Source organism: Dipteris shenzhenensis, chromosome 4, assembly GCF_047967505.1.
Source record: "Dipteris shenzhenensis isolate YYH24624 ecotype China chromosome 4, Dip_SZ_1.0, whole genome shotgun sequence".
Lineage (NCBI taxonomy): Eukaryota > Viridiplantae > Streptophyta > Polypodiopsida > Gleicheniales > Dipteridaceae > Dipteris > Dipteris shenzhenensis.
The window spans coordinates 36513680-36529987 of record NC_141599.1 but is presented as its reverse complement, the minus strand read 5'-3'; the positions used below and the strand labels follow the sequence as shown (position 1 = coordinate 36529987).

Sequence of the window (16308 nt, the reverse complement as noted above, 5' to 3'; positions counted from 1 at the left end):
CAATTGTTTATAGCTTCATGGAGTGGAATGAAACCCTCCCTCCGATTTTATTTCCACTCCATAGTTGGGTGGGTGGTGTGAGCGTGCCCTAAGATGTAAAGGATAGCTTTATGAAGGCTAGGTGCTTTTTTAGTAGACATTTGAACCTATTATGTGAGGCTAGTTGCTTTTATGGTAGACATTAGAACCTCTTGCTCGTCAACATTTATAAAGGAAGCCAACATTCAGGTACATCTACTTTTGATTGGTCTAGTTGATAGAGGAAGAAATCCTTGTGAGGTGTTGTGGCTTCAACTCCCACTCAACGCGACTTGCAGGTTTCAACCGTGCGCTTGGTGGGCAGCCTACGTAGTGCAGGCGAGTTTTCCTTTCGTGAGAGTCCGGGCCGAGCTTTTTTATTGGGCCAAGCAACCATCGCTCCATGTTTAGAGCGCGTGGTGTGAAGTGACCCTTAGTGCTTAAAAAACTAAATCAAGAAACATTTGTTGTGTGCATATAAATATTAACTCAAATGGAAAAAGGGACCTTAAACTTTGTGGCTTGTGTATATTCACAAATTCAGAAAGAATGACCATCAATTTCAAAAGCTTGAGCAAACAAACCAACGTTCCTGATACTTGACACTCCCACAGCGCTACAAATGGGGGAGTCCGCAGAAGATGCCTTGCTCAAAGAGTTTTTTGCCGATGTCAGCGAAGTCGAACGTGATAATGAAGTTCTCAGGTTGGTTCTCTCGCTACCTGGCCCTTTCATGGCATTTCGTGTAGCTTTGCAGAGACAACATGAGAACTTTCGCGCAGTTTATTTGAGGGGAACTCCGAATGTCAAAATCCAGGGAAACTATGAAAGGCAATAATTTGGTTAGCTGTGAGAAAAGCAGGTTTCCCTCGCAATCGCCGTGCTTACTCTTTACTAGAAAATAATTTTAACCTAAAACCTGACATTGTCAGAGAGGGATTATTTATTGGTAACAACAAGCTTGAATCGTCCATACATGCACCTGTGCTGTGGATTTCTAAAACGGATGAAAACCTTCGGATTCTTTGTGATCTCAAAAACAGAAATCTCGTTTATAGGCAACATTTGTTCGGCGCCTCCAAACCATGACCGATCATCACGATTTTGCCTTTAAAACACGTAGGCAGAAACTTATGCGATTAATTAGTTCAGTAGAAGCGTTCGTTGTTTACATCAAAAAAGCTGACTGTATTGCGTTTGTAATGCGCAGAGTTCTTTCCTGCTTCAAGCTAAATCCATTTGAACACTTGAATCTACCGTTTGATTCCAGTCCAGAAGACGTAAAACGGCAGTACCGTAAGGTATTTTATGTTCAAGCTTTGCATGGAGTTGGAAATGAGCAATGACGTCGGCATCCACTGTATTCATGGAAGTAATGATTGTGAATCGAGTTATGAAGTCGACATCCACTTTGTTCATGGAAGCATTACTGCAGTCTTTATTCGAAAGTACGATGCAAATAATGAAGGTTATGCACCTCGCATAATAAAAGTTCAAATAATGATGGAAAAAAACCCCTTTTGGACATTTCCTCAATGGATAGGGTAGCTTTTTATTTGACTTTCCAACTGTAACTTAAAAATACCAGGCCCCCGGGCCCCCTTCCACCACCCAGTCCCCCACCCCCTTACCTTCTGCCCTTCTATCTGCCCTGCCCCCTCCAATGGCTGTTAGAGATTAACAGTGACTGGGACTTGCTTTCAAGGCCAAGCCCAGATCACTGCAGTGGAAAATATATTAAGCCACAAGATCACACATTGATTTGGATCTTGTTCAATGTATGCATACAAGCACGTGAAGACAATATGCTTAGATCTGGAGATAGACAGCGAGATATTGCTACCAAAACATGAATAGATAGCTCCACAAATAGGACCTTAACTGAATACACAAAATGAACTCACGACCTACACCACGTGGATAACGGTGTGTTGCTCCACTAGTGTTCAATCTGAGAACTGTGATGTTGCAACAATGTTGGCCATGCTTTCTACAGAACAGGGAAAACCATAGCTAATGCCAAACGAGAGGATCATGCATTAAATAAAAAGTTTTCTATGTTTACAAGTTTCACAAGAGATAGCCACCACAAGTCTACTTCAGATGCATGATTGCCATATTTAGGTTCTCACACAACATTTAAAGTTAGCACTAGGAGTTAGGCCCAATTAAGATAATCAGTAAACATTAGTGGAGATAACTTTTATGCTCACAGCCCTGCCCTTTGGACATACATTTACACAGTTTATTTTGCCTCTTTGGAGGACCCCGATTCGTCCTCAGTTCTCACACTCACATCACTCCTTTGACTTGTGTTCTATAAGTGTATCTTCTCTTAGTTTCTACTTTGTTCAGGTAGTAGGAGAGAGAGTGATTAATCCTCTCCTACTACACTTGCGCTTATCGTTGTACCAGCTATTGCAAGATACAGAGCCAAGAGGCGGGGTGAGTGGAAGGGGTGGTGTGTGTGAAAGTGTGTAGTATGGCCTTATGGAGAGAGCAGGTGATGAAGGCAGCTCAATCCTCTAGGAGCGGTATGTCACCGATATATGTGAGTAGAGTGGAAAGGCATGCAAAGTACTCAATGACAAGCTAGGATCTTTTTGTATGTCATGATATGTTGCTCCTGGAGAGTGAGGCGAAGGCAAGGGATCCTATGGGGTAGGCAACTACGCTGGAACACCTCCCCCTCCTGTGGGAAACAATTGAATCCGCTTGAGGAGGCCACTGATCTAGACCATTGTAAATGGCAAGATCATGTATCTAGTCCATGTCCAAGAAAGCATGCCCGTAAGATGTGATTGGGGTTCGTTTGTCTTTGTGTGTTTGCGGAAACTTATGACGTCTGTGTATCATCTACATCAAATAAGATAGAGTCGTGGCGAAAATCCAAAAGCTATACCTGACCCATACTCGTTCTCGCATTGAGTCCCCTAGCAAGGAGAACTTCTCTATGGCTTGAGAAATCCATGATGTCCGAGTATATGGCTACGTATGGTCCTCATATACGTCCCTAGTGAAGTGTGTGGTCTTTGGAAAAAGGTAACATAATGCAATGAAGAGGTTCTGTAGAGAGGGGTGTTGGATTGGAATCCATAGAGGTCTAGCTTGTGTCACGCCTCTCCACGGAGATCGTCTCGATGAGAGATGATCTGTATAATACTGCCACTCCTCCCAATCCAAGCACTCCACCCAGTGATTACATAGAATCCTAATGGCAAAAGAAAGGAGATCGTTTCGATGAGAGATGATCTGTATAATACTGCCACTCCCAATCCAAGTGATTACATAGAATCCCAATGGCAAAAGAAATATTTGGTTGGATATTGGTTAAGTAAAGAAAACTTGCCGATTCTTACCAGCATCCATCGATTGAGAGGTATTCTCCTTTTTGAGCCCAACCATCACGGCTTCCTTGTAGTCCTCCATTTGGAACGGCTTCAAGATCTCACTGCAATATTTCTCTTGAGAAATGAAAATGTTGGGCTCCCTTCACCCGACTTCTATTTCAAGGAAAAATGGAGAAGTCCTGAGTTAGTTGATTTCTTTGCCAAGCAATAAAGGTAAGAAAATATAATGAACTTGCAAATGATTGAGTTGACATCTTCCCGCAAATGTCAAGTGCACTAACTCTGGCGGGGCTTTGGCTGTGAACATGTTCTCCTTTGGGAATGGCTCTTTGTGTTGCTTGCCTTCCATGCAAGCCTTCCAAACCTCCATGCAACAACCTTAAGCTATTAGACTTTTCTTGAACTGTCAATGCATTGATCCGATACAATTTATTCTTTTTCACTCCTCATGCTAGTATCTTATTGATCCGATGCAATTTATTCTCCTTCACTCCTCATGCATTGAATTTATTCTCCTTCACCCCACCAAAACAATATATTTCCGTCCAAGGCTATGGACACAACAAAAGAAAGAGATCCAAAGTCCCACAAGAGCATGGTCCTTTGATCTTACCACAAGGTACTTCTACTATCTGCCGGATACTTCTAGACTTGAGCCCGCGTGCTCCACCTCGAGCGTATGTAGACTATATCTGTCCAGATCTCAGCACCTTACTGCCCTGGTAGACAGCCTAGGTCTCAGCCAATGTAGAGCTAAGTCTGCAGCACTCTTGATCCTCCTTGACCTCCCTGAAGTAGGCCCAAGTATAGGTCTGCTGCCGCTCCTTACTGCTCCTGGAAGGCTGCACAGCTGGATGCTAAAATGAGGCCCGGGGCCTCTCCTTTTATGGGGTCCAAGGCCCCTTCAAACTGACCGACCCGCCAGCCCTAAATGGGCCGACTGGCCTGGTTGGTTGCAGTCCTGATGGTCAGCTGGTTGGCTGCCTTCCAGCCCTATATAAGGGCCAATGCCATGCCCTTTGCAGCCCTTCTGCTGCCCCTCCATATCCTCCTTGCAGGTGCCTCCAAGACCTGCTGGTTCTGCCTTTTGCTAGGCCATGTCCACGCATCCAAGGACCTGTATCAGTCCCGTACAGCCATGTCGCTGCTGTTCCGTACTGTTCCTGCAGGGATCCTCCACCTCAGCGCTTTTGCTGCAGTCCTCCATGGTAGCTTTGTCTTTGTGCTGTCCACAGCTGTCTATGTGGCAGCCCCTTTTCTTCTCTCTTGGCTGTGAGGTGCTGCCCATGTGGCAGCCCCCTCCCTCTCTCTTTTCTGGTCTGATCCCTGCCCTCATGGCAGCCATGATCAGGTTCATCCCCCCCATGCTCTCCTCATATGGGGGCTTACAGATGGGGAGTTGACCTTTCCAACACCCCCTCTCACCGGCACATCTAGGCCCAATGCCAACATGTCGATGACGCTGCTCTAATAGCTCCCATGATGAAACACTCTTGCACAATCCGGTGTCAATTTTGGTTCCTGGCGTTTCAACCAGTGGCTCCTACTCCTCCAAGTCCGGTTCCGCACAAGCAAACCATCTTGGTACACAGGTTCAAGCACGTGTTGGCACCTCCACCTTCAATCACGTTCCTGCCTTCAAACTCGAGCAATCTAGACGCCACAATCTTCTAGTTATCCCCCTCATAATGAGTGAACAACCTGGAGTCTTCCAGGCACCATGCTCTCAGGGTCTGGTCTCAACCCATCCTTCCTTTGGCAAGGTCTGCAATAAAAGAACCATCTCGAGAAATGAAATCCCAAGAATATCTCCAGATAACGTGAACCACGAACTCTCACTGAGTTCTCAAGCATGTACTCTTATAGCTTAAGTACACCTTGTCCATCACCTTTCAGCACTCTGTGTTTGAGATTTGAAGAAGCACCCCCACTTTCCCTTTTGCCTTTGAAGAAGGCCCATTCCTTCCAATCTCGCATTACTTGAGACACATGAAGAGCAGATTCTCTCCATAGCATGCTATAAAGGCTTAACTTAAGAACATCAAGTACATACCAGACCTATCGTACTGCCTATATGCTTGCTCTTACAGCAAACCATGCACCTCTTCAAGGCACATACCAATAACCTGTGCAATCCTGTACTGCCCCCTTCTGAATTACAGCAACCTAGATCTGCCCATGTAGCATTCAAACCTGATGCATACACAGCAGACTCTCATGCATCCCTTTCCGACATTGGTATCATGTCCTTGTGCTCTCCTTATATGGGGGTTTAGAGGTGTGACCCTATTTTCCAGCGTTGAGTGCATGCTTCATAGACTGGCCATTTCCTAGCTTCATCCATTGTGTGGTTCAAGTTCCAGCTTTGGACGCTGAATGAATTTGGAAGAATGATGAAAAGGGTCAGACCTTTTTTTTCCCTTGCAGATTTGAGAAGTTAGAGGAATGGGGCAACACTGCTTCACCTAATGGTGCTCCTCACCTGCTCTAACAACCATTTTGATCTTATAGCATTGGGTTTACCTGGAGATTTCAGAATCTTTCAAAAGACAAATGGCAGCTTTTAATGCGAGCATGGATTTTTAGGGTCTTGTAGTGTTTGATTTAGGATAGGGTTAAGGGTTTCTTACAAACCCCACACTCTGTCTTTTCAAGCGTTGCAATTATTTTAGCATTGCTCTTTAATTTGTTGGAAAGGATACCTCCCCATCTGTAAGCCCCCAAATGAGGAGAGTGTGGGGGAGGGAGACTTAGGGCAGCATATGCCCTGAAAAGAGAGGAGAGAGGACAATGGTACCTGGCTGATCTGCAAGAGCATAAGGCGGACCAGAGGACAGCAGCAGGGACCCAAGAGAAGAGGCTATGAGCTCACGGGTGGCATCAGCAAGGGTACGGAGCAGTACGGGATAGAGGCGCACACGTGTTGGCAGATCAGGCAGCCAGAAAGGGGCGCAGCAGAGACGTGACAGATCAGTACATGGGTCTGCCAAAGAGAGAGGCAGCCAACAAGGCCTTATATAGAGCAGACCTAGGGGCTGGGCCCCTGCCTTGATGTGAGGGCCAGTGCCCTAGTGTTGTGGGCCAAGGGCCCTAGTTTTGAGCCCCAAAAGGGGCGCATTTATGGAGCTGCTGGGTCGGTTTTAGGGCCCGTTCTGTTAGAGAATAGGAGGGAATGAATCACTCAAACCTCCACCCAAGATCTCTCCAACTCTTCCACACACTCAACTCAGATAGATGATCACAGATGCAATAAACACTCACTTAGAGATAACTTAAACGGAGAGAGAGAAAGAGTATATTCATCCACTGGAAGGTGGGCAGAAAATCTCTCCAAGGGAGCAATACAAAACTCAGCGAAGTGCTGGAGAAAACTGACGGAACTCTCTCTCACAAACTGAAGCAGCTCTGAGTGCACAGCACAGCCTTGGAAGGAGGCTTTCAGTCTTGCACTGGATGCTGGAATAACTGAAGGAGTGGGCCTTTTATAGGCACTGCCCAGGCCCTTTGGGTTGGCCGACCAGCAGGGTCGGTACCGTGTCTGGTGGCCGACCAGATGGCCCTGGAAATCCGACCAGGGTTGGCCCTGGTCGGTGGCCCTGGTTGGGCCGACTTGGCCTGCCACAGGCCCCTATTTAAGGGTGCCCTGTCCAGCCAGTCTATGCAGCTGCAGGCGCCTCCAAGTGAGGCCCAAGGCCCCCTGTTTCTCTGCTGTTGCAGGCAGCAACCAGCCCATGTGCTGGTTGCCTATGATGCCAGCCTGAGTCTCTCTTTCCCATCCCTCCTACCTCTCACTGCCCCTTGTCCCCTCAAATCGGGGGCTCACGGGTGGGCACAGTGAGTTTCTAACACCCCCCCTCAATGTCACAACTGTGGGCCAATCCCCATGCGTTTGATGAGGTGCTCGATCTGTTCTCGAGGGAGTGCCTTTGTGAAGAGGTCGGACAAGTTGTCGGCGGTCGGGCAGTAGATAAGCTTGATCACGTCGTCGATGATGAGCTCTCGAACAAAGTGGTAATGAACTTCGATGTGCTTGGTCCGCGCATGGTACACTGGATTCTTGGCAATGGCTATGCAACTCTGATTGTCGCACATCAGCACTGTTGCGTCCTCCTGACACACGTCCATGTCCTCCAGAATCCACCTCAACCACAGTGTCTCACAAGCTGCTGTACACGCGGCTCTGTACTCTGCCTCTGTAGATGAAAGGGCCACTGTGGGTTGCTTCTTACTCAGCCAAGAGATGGCACCAGATGCAAGTAAGAAACAATACCTTTTTGTCGATCTTCTGGTGTCAGCATCACCCGCCCAATCACTGTCACAGAACCCGCCTAGTTCGATGTCTTTGGTGTAGGTGATCCTATAGGTGCAAGTACCCTTTAGATATCTCAGCACCCGTAAACCTGCATCCCAATGACTCTTCCTGGGAGAAGCAGAGAACTGGCATAATAGCCCAACTGCATAACAAATATCAGGTCGCGTATTGGTAAGGTAAAGCAAACTTCCTACCAATCGTTGGTACAAAGGAGTATTGACCAGCTGAGATGTGTCGTGAACACTTAGCTTGAGCCCGACCTCCATGGGAGTTACTGCTGTCCTGCAATCCTCCATCTGAAATCTCTTCAGAAGTTCTCTGCAATATTTCTCCTGTGAAATTAAGATCCTGCCTTTGGCCTGCTTTACTTCTATCCCAAGGAAGTAATGTAATAACCCAAGGTCAGTCATCTCAAACTCAGACATGAGTAGCTCCTTGACCTGTGAAATCTTCTTGACATGATCACCTGTCAAGATAAGATCATCAACATAGAGGATGAGTACCAGTCGCAGCTGTAGACATTGGGCCACAAATGTCGGCGTGAACCAACTCAAGTGGTTTGTTGGCCCGAAACGAGGCCTCTTGTGGGAACTTATCCCTGTGCTGCTTGCCTTCTAGACAAGCCCTACAGACATCATCCTTGCCTGTAATTGGTGGAAGTCCATCCACCATCTTCGACTTTGACATTTCAGCCAAGTTTCAATATCTGACATGACTGAAGCGCTCATGCCAAAGTTTGGACTTTCCGTTGTCTTCATGAACCAACATTGCATTGAGACGGTACAGTTCGTTCTCTTCAACTCCTTGAGCCACCATCTGTCCATTTGCTTTGGATGTCACGGTGACCTTGCCATCTTGAAAGAGAACTGCCATGTTGTTTTTGTCCATTTGACTTACAGACAGTAAATTCTTGCAAAGGTTGGGTACATAAAGTACTCCAGAGATATCCTTCTCCTCACCCGCGGTTGTAATGAAAGGAATGCTACCGATGCCCTTCACAGGACACGTCCGGCTATCCCCGACATAAACTTTGGAATCCGGGTGTGTACTTTCCATGGTTTTGAACCAAGTCCTTCTGTTGGACATGTGCTTGGAAGCACCGCTGTCAACATACCAACCCTCTTTACCTTCACTGACTGCATATGCTGAACAATGTTCACTGATTAAAAACAACTGTCCAGTCGCCACATTGGCAGAATCATTCTTAGGCTCTTCTTTGTTCTTGGTTTCTCTCTTTCGCTCTGATTTGCCTTCTTCTTTCGGCATTCTTTGGCAGAGTGGCCAAGCTTTTCACAGTAATAGCACTTCATTTTCTTCTTGCGGTCAGCGTCCTCTAACTTCTTGGACTCCTTTGGCTTGCCTTTTCCAGGCTTGTCTTTGGCCACTAATGCTTTCCTGTCGGTTTGCGTAAAGAGTTTCTCTCGAGCCTCCTCCTGAAGCAGGAGTGGGCTAAGCTCCTCAAAGGTGATTGGCTTAGTCCGTTGACCCGCAGTGACCGTAGTCACAAAACTTTTGAAACTCCGTGGCAACTTGTGGAGTGTGAGCAACGCCAATTGACGCGAGTCCACTTTCTGACCAACCGCTGCGAGCTGGTCCCGCACGACTTTCACCTTTGTCAGATGATCATGCACACTATCACCCTCATTCATATCAAGATTATAAAGCTGATGCTGAAGTGTGAGCAACGCCAATTGACTCGAGTCCACCTTCTGACCAACCGTTGCGAGCTAGTCCCGCACGACTTTCACCTTTGTCAGATGATCATGCACACTATCACCCTCATTCATATTGTCATGTGCACGGATTGGTATCTGACGTGTACTAGTTACACAGAACTAGCTCAGGTTAGCCTGGGGAGGCTTAGAGCTAGGCAGGCTTGATTCTCGGGTTGAGTGGCAAGGGTACGAACTATTTATAGGTCTTCGCTATTTTTGGCGCCGGGGCCCGAGTCTATAAAAGAGGCCCAGGGGGTTCAGTTCTCAGTGTGCAGTTGGGAGCAAGTCTCGTTCCCAGGTGCTAGGTCTGATCCTGGATTGTGTCGCGGACGCGCGCCTGCATCTTAGCGTAGCCCAAGGCCCAGTGGCAGATCCAGGGCTTCACAGCGCCACCTGGTGGTATGGGACACCAGGCTGGTTGGGATCTGATTGGGAGTTCGTGCCAGTAGCTCAGCTCGTGGCTCGGGGGGACATCTTCTGATTCGGGATCACATCCCGTAGATGTCACGGTTGGGTGGTGAGCAGCCTGCTCAGTTCTGATGTTGTGTGTGGTTATTTTGCAGATCAGGGGTTTCAGGAGTGCTGGGACGTGTCAGTTGGTATCAGAGCCAACTCCTGAGGTAGGAACTTCTGATGCGAGAAATTTGACGGATTTCTCTTCCAGGTATGCCCTAAAATTCGAGATTTCCTGCTGCGTTTTTGCTGTCTACCTGGGGTAGAAGGGGTGAAGAAATATCTGGAAAAGGAAGAAGAAGAGGAGTGAAATAGAATCGAGATTTCTGAAGGCTACGGAGAGAAGTTTTGAGGGAGGAGAAGGAGAGCAGAAAAGAAGGAGAGTAGTGCAGGAAATAGACAGCCAGGGAGTAGGGGACGCGGAGCGTAGGAAGGGGCGCTGTAGGCGAGGCAGTGTGGCGGGACAGCCTGTGTAAAGGGCTGTCCACAGCCAGCGCAACAGGCTGCGAACAGCCTGCGCCTAGGGCTGCGAGCAGCCTGCGCTGAAACAGGGTGTTTTTTTTTCGAAAAAGCACCCCTCCAAAGTTGGAGGGGCTCAGGTGCTTTTTTCGAAAAAAGCACCCCTCCAAAGCTGGAGGGGCTTAGCCTTTTTTGGAAGCCTAGCTTCCAAATCAGGCAGCCCTGCACCCTATATAGGTGGGGGCTGGGTGCTAGGCAACCCACAAGCAGCCCAAGATTCGAGAAGCTACCTCGAAATTTGTGCCAGCCAGCCTCGCCCTTCAGCCGCGCCCTGTTCGAACAGCTCCCCTGCACCCGCCCTGCCTGCGATAGCCCTGCGCAACTCCCGAAGCCGCCGTACCAGCCGTACAGCTCCAGCGACAGCCGTACAGCCTGTACGGACTGTCCTGCCTGTTTTCGTACCAGCTGCTGTACCGAACAGCAGCCGCGCCAGCTTCTGCAGCTACCGTACGGCCTGCGTCAGCAGCCGTACAGGCCACGTCAGCAGCCGTACAGGCCACGTCAGCAGTCCGCACAGCTCCTATTGCAGACTGCGCATCCGGTTAGCAGATTCGGGGAGGCACCAGGACTCGTGGTCTTCCAGATTTCAGCATCTCTTCTGTTAGATTTATCTGGGACGGTTTTCTTCTGCTCCATCTCCCTCCGTGCTTCGTTTCAGTCAGTTATTTCTCTCCGTTTGTAATCAAATCAGATTTCAGCCATGTCTGATGCTCCGAATCCCGAGTTCGCTATGGGAGAGCAGGACTTAGATTACACTCCAGTGGGAGAGGATGATCAGGGTCTCTATGACGACCTGATCACTAAGAAAGCCTTCAGTGAGTTCACGACTGCTCTAGATGGTAAATTTGAGCAGGTCAACGCTAATCAATCGGGGTTAACACAGCAACTCCAAGGGATACAAGCAACTTTGACTCTTCTGGCTAGCACGGTTCAGGCACTCACGCATGTGGATGCCATGGCTTCCGTGCTAGGCCCGAATATCACTCCGGATCCCTTTCCAGGTGACCAAAAATCAAGAACAAAGGAGGTGGTTGACACTTGGTTACACAAGTGGCAAGTACACTTCCAATTTCACCCCTATCCAGACGAGAAAAAGATTCAGCTAGCAGCAGGGTTTATGTCAGGTAAAGCCTTGCTTTGGTGGAAAGAACTTCAGCCTAAGCCTGATACTTGGACAGAATTTGAGGGTATCTTCAGGAAGGAGTTCCTGAAGAAGGAAGATGACTACGATATCGTCGGCAAGCTCAAGGCCCTCGATATGTCAAAATTGAATTTAACTTTTGAAGTTTATCTTCAAAGATCTAGGGGATCTGCAAACCAGGGCCACTAAAATGGATCCTGTAACCTTGTTAGGTTTTTTCGTGGATGGTTTGCCAGACTCCTATAAGTTACAGATTAAGAATAACAAGTGCACAACATTGCAGGAGGCCATGACATATGCGCGCATATATGATGATACCATGGCCGGTACCAAGGCAACCACAGTTACCGAGACCAGCGGAAAGAACAAACGCAAGTTCTTTCAGCCTGCGACTGGTATTGGGGAAACGAAGTCTACGGACAACGCCTCCAGGAAAAGCTTAACTCCTGCGAAGAATGGTAAGGCCCGTTTCCTTCGCACTCTCAGGCTCAAGAAAGAGGGCCGGTGTTTTTATTGCGAGGAGCGGGGCCACACGAAGAATGAGTGTCCTAAGCGGAAGAACCAGAAATTGGTGCTAAGCTCCAGGCAGGTCCACGTACCGTTTCAAGGGAGCCAACCAGGTTACGATGACAGCTATTTCAGTAAATGTCATTACCTGCCCCCTTTCTTGTAATCGTACCTTTAATACTTCGTTGTTTGGTTCCCATTATCTTTTCCGAGTTTATGGAGAAGTTAGGGACCAACAGGTTCACATTCTCTTTGATCCGGGCAGCTCTCACAATTTTGTTAATTACAAATTTGTGCAGAAGATGGGGCTGTCCACAGTACCTAGCGACCACACCTACGAGGTGCAGCTTCCAGCCGGGAAGCAGTTTTGGGATCGCAAGGTTGAAGCGCTTCCCATCCGGATTCAAGCCTACACGGGAGCTCTCACATGTTACGTTATGCATCTAGAGCATGTAGACTTGTTGATCGGGATAGAGTGGTTTAAAACCCACAATATCCAGATTGGATGGACGGAGCATACGCTTTCTTTTGTAGACAAAGGCACCCAATTTTGTATTCAGTGTGATAAGATTACCCCTTCTCAGGGGCCTATTGTATCTGCGATGCAGCTTCGGAATATATTGAACACTTCTCATTATGATGTCTATCAGTGTGTTTTGATTCCACTTTCTTCATTTATTGTTTCGGTGATTAACAAAAATGAATTAAGTGTGTTTGAACACCGAGAATTGAGAACGTTGTTAGATAATTTTAAGGACGTATTTCCAGCTCAACTGTCGGAAGGTTTATCTCCAGAAAGGGCAGTAGATCATCGCATAGACTTAGTCCCAGGGGCTCAACCTATCAGTGTACCACCATATAGGATGAGCCAGGTAGAGGAGGATGAGTTAGCTATCCAGCTTCAGGATTACCTGAATATGGGCTATATCCGCCCAAGTAAATCTCCTTGGGGTGCACCTGTCCTCTTAAGAAAGAAGAAGGATTCTTCCTGGAGAATGTGTATAGATTATAAACGATTAAATAAAGTTACAATTAAGAACCGCTATCCTTTACCTCGTTCTGATGATTTGATAGACCGTTTGGCCGGAGCGAAGTATTTCACTAAGATTGATTTGCGTACGGGTTATCATCAAATCCGTATCTATGCTAAACACATAGATAGGACCGCATTCCGGACTAGGTATGGTCATTACGAGTTCCTTGTATTACCTTTTGGTTTGACCAATGCTCCTGCTACTTTTCAGCAGATGATGAACGATTTGTTCAGAGATTATCTGGGCAAATTTGTTGTAGTGTTCTTAGATGATATCTTGGTATATAGTAAAACGCTTGAGGATCATATAGGACACCTTCGGGTTGTCTTACTTGTTCTAAGACAGCATAAGCTTTATGCCAAGATGAGTAAATGTGACTTCTTTATGAAGGAGATCATTTACTTAGGACACAAGATTTCTTCTGAAGGTATTAGCATTGATCTGGATCGTATCCAGAAGGTTTTAGAATGGCCTATCCCTCAGACTGTGAAACAACTTCGCTCTTTCCTAGGATTTACGGTATTTCTTCGGAAGTCAGTCCGTGATTATTCACAAATCACGGTACCCTTGACCAACATATTGAAAGGTCGTGGACGCAGGTCTACTCAGCCGATCCCTTGGAATGATGCAATGAACAAGGCTTTTGAAACCTTGAAGTTATCTATCAAGGAAGCACCCGTTCTTGCATTACCCGATCCTACCCGGCCTTATGTTTTAGAGGCCGATGCGAGTGATTATGCGATTGGGGCAGCTCTATTTCAAGAGGGCAGACCTGTAGCTTTTGAGAGTAAGAAGCTAGACGACACTCAGTATCGTTGGCCCACACTTGAGAAGGAACTTTATGCAGTAGTGTATGCTCTCAAGGTTTGGAGACACTACTTGTATGTTTCAAAGTTCCTTGTATTGACTGATCACCAGTCAATTAAGTATGTGTGTGACGGATCAGACTTGAGAGGAAGGAAAGCCAGATGGGCAGAGTTAATGCAAGATTTTGATTTCGAAATACGTTATCGTAAGGGTTCGTTGAATAGTGTGGCGGATGGCTTAAGTCGAGTTAAGTTTGTAAATGCTTTGTCATTTACGGAAATATCCTCAGACCTATTTCAATCCTTGAGAGGGCTATACGCAACTGATAGTCATTTCAGTTCTTATTGGCAGAGAGTCCAGGATGGGAATTCCATGGTTGACCAGGACTCAGGGATTGTGCCACCTAGGATACAGGCGGCGGGAGGTCAGTGGATGATTAGGAACGGCTTGCTGTTCCAGAATGAAAAGATTTGTGTGCCTGATGTTCTGGACCTAAAATCCAAGATTCTCTGGGAGTGTCATGATGCTCCTAGTGCGGGACATCCAGGTATACGTAGGACTCTGTCTCTTGTGAAGCATACCTTTTATTGGCCTAAGATGCGTGCATTTGTAGAGAACTATGTGGTAGGTTGCCGAGTTTGTCAGGTTACTAAGGCTGAACGCCTTAGAAGCGCGGGCTTATTACAGCCATTACAGATTCCAGGTAATAAATGGGAAAGTATTTCCATGGATTTTATTACTGGTTTGCCTCGAACGCGCAAGGGTCATGACTCTATTTGGGTCATAGTCGACCGTTTGACAAAAATGGCTAGATTCTTACCTACAAGAACAACTATTTCAGCTGTTCAGTTGGCTCACGAGTTTGTGGACCACTTGTTCAAGCTGTATGGTTTGCCATCTGACATAGTCAGTGACAGGGACTCAAAGTTTACAAGTAACTTTTGGACACTTGTATTTGAGAAGTTGGAAACTACTCTAAGTATGAGTTCCTCGGATCATGCACAATCCGATGGCAATACAGAAAAGGTCAACCAGTTGGTTGAAGACATGCTTCGGGCATATGTATCTAAGAGACAGTCTTCATGGGAAGATTATCTACCCATGATTGAATTTGCTTACAACAGTGCAAAGCATTCTAGTACAGGTTATAGTCCTTTTATGCTTATGTACGGGTTTCAACCTAAGTCACCAGTTATGGTTGGATTAAAAGGGATTCAAAATGATGCTGCTAAGAACTTCTTGCAAGACATGCAGGAAATGTTGCAGTTTGCCAAGGAGTCTATTAGAAGTGCCCAAGATCGGGACAGATTTTATGCTAATAGACATCGTTCACCTAGAGAGTTCTCTGAAGGAATGATGGCATATTTGAGAATTCCTAAGGAATCCAAGAGCCTAAGTACTGGTTTGGTTCCGAAATTATCCCCCAGACACTGTGGCCCATTCAAGGTCATTAAAAGAATTGGACCAGTTGCATATCGACTAGAATTGCCTCCTGATGTTAAAGTACATCCAGTCTTTCATGTCAGTAGACTGAAAGAAGTATTGGGTGCAGATGATCAAATTATTTCTCCTCATGAGATTATAGAAGTTACAGATTTAACTTTTATTCCTCACGAACCTGAATCTATTCTTGAATTTCGTGAAAGACAGATTCGAAATCGTACTATCACGGAATACAAGATTAAGTGGAAGGATCGTGTTGAGGAGGATGCAACATGGGAGACATTACAAAACCTCCAAAGAACATTTCCCGATTTCTTAGCGAACTCAGGAGTGAGTTCTTAGAGGAGGGGGAGTATGTCATGTGCACGGATTGGTATCTGACGTGTACTAGTTACACAGAACTAGCTCGGGTTAGCCTGGGGAGGCTTAGAGCTAGGCAGGCTTGATTCTCGGGTTGAGTGGCAAGGGTACGAACTATTTATAGGTCTTCGCTATTTTTGGCGCCGGGGCCCGAGTCTATAAAAGAGGCCCAGGGGGTTCAGTTCTCAGTGTGCAGTTGGGAGCAAGTCTCGTTCCCAGGTGCTAGGTCTGATCCTAGATTGTGTCGCGGATGCGCGCCTGCATCTTAGCGTAGCCCAAGGCCCAGTGGCAGATCCAGGGCTTCACAGCGCCACCTGGTGGTATGGGACACCAGGCTGGTTGGGATTTGATTGGGAGTTCGTGCCAGTAGCTCAGCTCGTGGCTCGGGGGGACATCTTCTGATTCGGGATCACATCCCGTAGATGTCACGGTTGGGTGGTGAGCAGCCTGCTCAGTTCTGATGTTGTGTGTGGTTATTTTGCAGATCAGGGGTTTCAGGAGTGCTGGGACGTGTCACATATCAAGATTATAAAGCTGATGCTGAAGAGTAATGATACGGACTGTATTATCGGTTTCATACAGCTCCTTCAGTATGGCCCACGCCTCTGAAGACGTCTCTGCCAACTGGATATGAGGAATCACAGCATTT

The 16308-nt window shown here is 46.9% G+C and overlaps 1 protein-coding gene across 3 annotated transcripts in view; it reads left to right on the top strand.

The window, feature by feature from the left end:
- Positions 1 to 545: 545 nt before the first annotated feature.
- Positions 546 to 16308, top strand: part of LOC147902788 (Chaperone DnaJ-domain superfamily protein) — a 91102-nt gene continuing 75339 nt past the window's right edge. For all 3 annotated transcript variants that reach the window (XM_087373209.1, XM_087373207.1, XM_087373206.1), the window contains exons 1-2: positions 546 to 723; positions 1229 to 1319. In XM_087373209.1, the coding sequence (XP_087229335.1) occupies positions 641 to 723; positions 1229 to 1319 (174 nt within the window). In that variant the 5' untranslated portion in view covers positions 546 to 640. The remainder of the gene's footprint in view (positions 724 to 1228; positions 1320 to 16308) is intronic.